Source organism: Poecilia latipinna, unplaced genomic scaffold, assembly GCF_001443285.1.
Source record: "Poecilia latipinna isolate Pla-1442-1.1 unplaced genomic scaffold, P_latipinna-1.0 Scaffold5239, whole genome shotgun sequence".
Classification (NCBI taxonomy): domain Eukaryota; kingdom Metazoa; phylum Chordata; class Actinopteri; order Cyprinodontiformes; family Poeciliidae; genus Poecilia; species Poecilia latipinna.
Window position 1 is genome coordinate 1 of NW_015117855.1, and position 5,648 is coordinate 5,648.

General features: G+C 41.3%; 1 protein-coding gene across 1 annotated transcript in view; it reads right to left on the reverse strand.

Annotated features, from left to right (window-relative positions):
* Positions 1-19: 19 nt before the first annotated feature.
* The window catches only part of ppox (protoporphyrinogen oxidase), a 12,111-nt gene continuing 6,482 nt past the window's right edge, over positions 20-5,648 (reverse strand). The window contains exons 2-6 of the mRNA XM_015026696.1: positions 5,308-5,442; positions 4,635-4,750; positions 3,936-4,068; positions 1,514-1,658; positions 20-994 (exon numbers count right to left, since the gene is read on the reverse strand). Of these exons, the coding sequence (XP_014882182.1) occupies positions 714-994; positions 1,514-1,658; positions 3,936-4,068; positions 4,635-4,750; positions 5,308-5,442 (810 nt within the window). The 3' untranslated portion in view covers positions 20-713. The remainder of the gene's footprint in view (positions 995-1,513; positions 1,659-3,935; positions 4,069-4,634; positions 4,751-5,307; positions 5,443-5,648) is intronic.

Genomic DNA, 5,648 nt, shown 5'->3' on the forward strand with positions numbered 1-5,648 from the left:
GACCTTTGACCTCTCAAGTAATCCTTTATATACAGAACAGAAACCACTAAGCTAAAAACAAATTACGAAGTGGATGCCACTGATCGCTCCAATATCCAAACTATGTATTAATTTCGCGATCTCACTGCTTTTGTTGCTACACCGTTCCACTTCTCTTTCACCGTAACTTGAGCAACTTTACTTTGTCTCTTAGCAACAAAACACAGCCCATCGTTATTTGTTGAAGATTTGAGATTTCTAAAAACCAAAGGAATCTAATGTTGCATTTCGTTTTTACGTTTGGAAGTTCATTCCCTGTCACATAACCGGAATAGCCGGTTTTTGACATTTCTCTGACATTTGGAAAAATATGGCTTACTTATTTTAGCATAACTCCGGTTTTACTTGGCCTATTAACACAATTTAAAAACTAGTGTGTATTTTATAATGTACTCTTTAAGCACAAGTTGAAAGTGAGACTGGGGGAGGCGGAGTCTTGCTGCCAAGCCGTCACAAGTCAGACATGTTAAAAAGACGCATATAACCTGTGGACCCCTATGATTTAATGGATCGATACTCGCGGATGAAAAATCGGTACCTTCCGAGGGAGGAAAATATCGATACATATCGTAGAATCGATTTAATTATACAGCCCTACTTACAGGTCAGCCCGGCCCTGGCCCCGGGTAATTTCTTTACCGTTTCACTACAGGGCCTAACTTCTAAGTACATTGTCAAACCATCAGTGCAAAGTAATGAAGATGATAGAATTCTATGCTTACAATACCATATTCAGGTCTAGTCATGATATTCTTACAAACCTTCCATCCAGATGTTGTGGGAATTATTTGTCTAACAGCTGCATCCCTGTGCAGCTCCACCTTGCCACTCTGTTGGAGGAACTCAGCAATGGACTCTGGCAAAGTTTCCACTCCCCTCTTTAGAGACCACTGAGCCCAGGCCTCTCTCTTTGCTCTCTGAGCCAGATGTCCAGGAACAATCACAGGTGCTGAACCTGCGGGGTTCCAAACATATAATTTTATTCTAATTAAACTATGAAGATCACATTGATATGAGAGCAGAAAAAAGATTATTTTTCAAATTAGTATCACAAACATACAGTTCATGTCAGGTTTACCACAACACATGCAATTTTATAGAACATACAGTTTTACAGATTCAGAGTCTGGTTGCACCATCAGTTTGACTTGTTGAAAACTAACAACTTATAGTCATCATCTGCCACAAAGAAAAGCGGAAAAACTCTACAAAATTGACTTTTTTCAACAAGAAAATTTGAGCGTAAAGATAATGACATTTTTATCCACGAGCCTAAAAAAAAAAGTGATTTCATAAAATGAAATGAACAGAGCATGACTGAAAAGGATTGTGTTTTTATGGCTGCGAAGCCACTACCGTTTGTCTGATTAGAAGCAACCTGGAACTCCACTACATTTGGAGAGATATATCATCCAGAAAGTATTAAGATATGCCTGGAACCTGAAGGGAAAAGGAAGTGAGGTGTGTGCTTTACCTGAGCCCAGCAGGAAGCCCAGAGTCAGGGATCCTCTCTGCTGCTCAGCCTTGTAGAGCGAAGGGAAGCAGGAGCGCACACTCAGCTTCTTACAGTCCCCCGCAAACACACCCCGACACACACTGTCCATAGCTAGGTCTGCCAACTAAACACAGAGGAAAACAACTCAATAGCACAAATAGATTTATTGATTTGATTAGATATGAGTATGGTGTTTTTTATTCTCCATTATAAATCAAAGGACTAATGGAATTAGTCACCAAATTTTGTAAAAAAGAAAATCAAAAGCAGTCTCATGGCAATGTACTGTATACCAAACAGGAAGTTGGCAATTGTCCTTTTCAAGGATTGTAAAAAACACAATTTCGTGGCTATGTACTGCTTGGTACTACCAGCCAAGCAGTGAACATGTCGAGGAGGCGGAGTCAGCAATCCACAGGTTGTAGCACCGTCTCGGTGTGAGGAATGCCCAATTATGCTTGTTGCTTTAATAAGGCATAAACAATGAAAGTGCTGTAATGGCCTATTATTAATTGAAAATATATTCTTTTGTTAAATGAAACATGTTTTGGAGGGCCTAAACATACTCGAAAACTTAATCTGCACAAAATTCAATTAAATTTCTGTTACACAAAGATATTCATAAAAATAGGAATGGCCAAATAGTAAAACAGTGCCCCTAACCTCAGTCAGGCTGACCCATTTATTGAAGACAATTAAAGTTAGGTACACATAGAGATCTCTCCAAGTTGAGTAAAAAAATTCCTGGAGGAATGTCCTAAAACAAACAGGAAATCAGCCATTTTGGATCAAAGGGTTTTAGTGATTTTATGTGTCAAACTTTGATAAACTCGTTCTAGGTATTTTACAGTATCAACTGTAAGTTTAAGGAGCTAAACTACTTCTTTGCCCGTTTTGAAACCTACCAGCAGAACCGTTTAGCTCCCCAACCCCTCTCCCGCCTTTTTCCTTCACCACTCAACTCATTGTACAAGAGTATGATGTCAGACAGATGCTTCTGGCAGTGAACTCCAAGAAAGCCGTCAGCTCCAGAGTACCTGGTAAAGTGCTCAGAGTGTGCCCTACCAGCTTGCACCCATCTTTACTAGGATCTTTAACCTCTTCCTGAGTCAGGCAGTCATCCCACCTCGCCTATAATCAACGATACTCATCTCTCTACACCAGGGGTGGGCAACTCCAGGCCTCGAGGGCCGGTGTCCTGCAACTTTTCGATGTGTCTCTACTTCAACACACCTGAATTAAATAATGAGGTCATTAGCAGGACTCTGGAGAACCTGACTGCACCTTAGGATGTGATTCAGCTGTTTGATTGAAGTGTGTTGGACCAGGAAGATATCTAAGAGTTGGAGGACACCAGCCCTCGAGGACCAGGATTGTCCACCCCTGCTCTACACTAAGCTTCTACACCCACCACACAGTCCGGCTCACAACAACAAACACACTGTCATGTTTGCTGATGACACCACAGAGGTCAGACTCATCTCACAGGGTGATGAGGCAGCCTACAGAGAGGAGGTCCTGAAGCTGGCAGCCTGGTGTTCAGAGAACAACCTTACTCTGAACACCAAGAAAACCAAGAAGGTCATCATGGACTTCAGGAAGCTCAACACCGACACGGCTCCTCTCTACATTAACGCAGTGTGGAGAGGGTCCACATCTCTGCTGACATCTTCTGGACTTACAACATCACAGCAGTCATCAAGAAGGCTCAGCAACACCTACACTTCCTGAGAGTCCTCAGGAAGCACAAACTAAACTCCAAGCTGCTGTTGACCTTCTACCGCTCATCCATGCAGATTCTGTTGACATACTGCATCACAATGTGGTACGGCAGCTGCCCCAAGCTATGCATGGCCATGTTTCGAGCCCTACAAAAATAATCTCTTGACGCCAAGGTCTAAACTCAGCTTAAAGGTCTAAACCCAAAGACAGTTTAGATCGGCTTCTAAACCCTTGGCCCTGAGGCTGAACCCTCAGCTTGAGGGCTCAACTCTGGCAAATTTGAATCAAAGCTGCCATTTTCTCTTCTTTACCCACATATCTGAGCAAATTCCTTACAGCTTTGGGCTTGTAGACCTCATTTTGAATCAGTATAGTCGTAAGACATTGGAGATCAAAAGTTATCAAATGCTTTTTGCTGCATCAAACCATGTGAGCATGGTCAAACCTCAAAGTCTGATTGCTCTCCATAAAAGATGAGGGTGCAATAACTTCCACAAGGTCAGAGCTGGACCAAACTTTGTGTCAACAAAGTTACGGGTTTCTGTAGTGAACAAGAAACCGTGACGGTCTGGAGAAATTAAAAAGTTTGTCTAATAAAATAATATCAGGTTTAGATCTTATTAAAAAAACAATCTTAATGATTGATGCAGCAACAGAAAAGTAGTTGTGGGCCCCTTACCTCCTTTCCAAGCCTCCTGGAGACAAATGAATGAATGGACTCATCCTCTTCTCTTCCTTTCTTTACCAAGATCTCAGTGAGGAGACTGAACAGAAGGGGGCGGGAGAATGGAGCGACTGTTTTCAAAATTCCACTGTAACAAAAAGCAAGGAGGGAGAGTGAATGTGATAAAAGAGCCACTAACACAAAGATTGTTAGAGATGAAAGACTGGTTGAGATTTCACAGAGCTTAGCATGTTTCTCATGTTTTTTTAAGACAGGTGATCTGCCAGGGTGTACCCTGCCTCTCACCCAATGACGGCTGGAGAAAGGTGCCAGCTTTCCATGACCCAGAATTGATAATCCATCCATCGTCTACAGCTGTAGACGATGGATGGATACTGTTTAAAGCTTTAGTGTTGCGATATCATTTCAAACTCCAGAACGTAGCTCTTACACCCATAAACTGAACTCCAAATATCAAAATAGTTTGGATCTTGGTGTGCTTGATGCTAAACAGTTGCAAGAATCATATCAGTTCTGTCTGAAAAGTTTTATCTGTATTTTAATGGTTGTCTGACACCGAATTTTGTGATGACTCTTGTGTTCTCAGAGTCATCTTAACTGCAGTGAACATGTAGCTTAACAAAAAAAATTCTTAATCTTTTTTTCTTCCTCTGGAAAATCTTCAAGATGATATCTGAGCTCCTAACCTTTTACCTTATTCCAGAAGGCAACTTGTGGAGCTGTCCATTGACATACAGATAGCGGTTCTTAGAGGCAACATGATTGTAGGAAACTGGAAGAATATCTCCCTCCAGACCCAGACCTTCCACCTGCAAAAACAAACATCAAATTCATGCTGAAATTAATCAAGTTCTCAGAGTTTAATTAATGATCGTAGACATGGTTTTCTCTATACTCCTTCTTTAAGTCTCTTGTTCCCTGAATTCCAGTTACAAAGACTAAATAAAAAATAGTAAAGTCCTTATAGAATGCTGCTAATGGTGGGGAGAAAAATCGCCACACTGACAAGAAGGATCTTTAAATCAGTTTCTCTGTGATGTAACCTGTGTACTGAATCTCACAGTTATAAGAGGATTCTGTCTGAACAGGAAACATGCCAGGACAGATATACTCTCATGCCTATGGACCATCAACCAACGAGCAACCAGACCAGACGTTTCCCGTCTTATGACACAGTTACCGGTCTAGAGGCTGTTGGGTCTATAGTAGACGCTCATCTCTCATATGATGGAAATCTTTTAGCATTTCTACATCAAATCTAAAGTTTAATCACTAGGCTCTCAAATCCATATTAAGACCACTGTAGCAATAAACATGCTTCTATTAGTTTATGATGCAAATGTTCAGAACATATAGTGTTACAAACCATATTGAGTGTGTTGGTTCCAACTGCCCCAGCAGGTCGGATCCCCCTTGGTCCCAGTTCAAACACGGCCCCATCAGACCGCCTCAGTGACCACAGCCAACCACCAAAACGACTGCTGGACTCCAGAACGATTACCTGTTGATTGATGTCAGGTAAATGCATTGTAGGCTTCATTCATTTTCCTTCAAAGTTGTCCTAAAATTGCACTTGAACTTAAATGAGAAGAATATTGACAAACACTAATAGTGAACAACTGGACATTCTAAACTAAATTAGAGTACAAAACAATAATTTGCATCTGTAGCTAAGGCAGCAGTTTAGATTGGAGCTAAGGCAGCAGT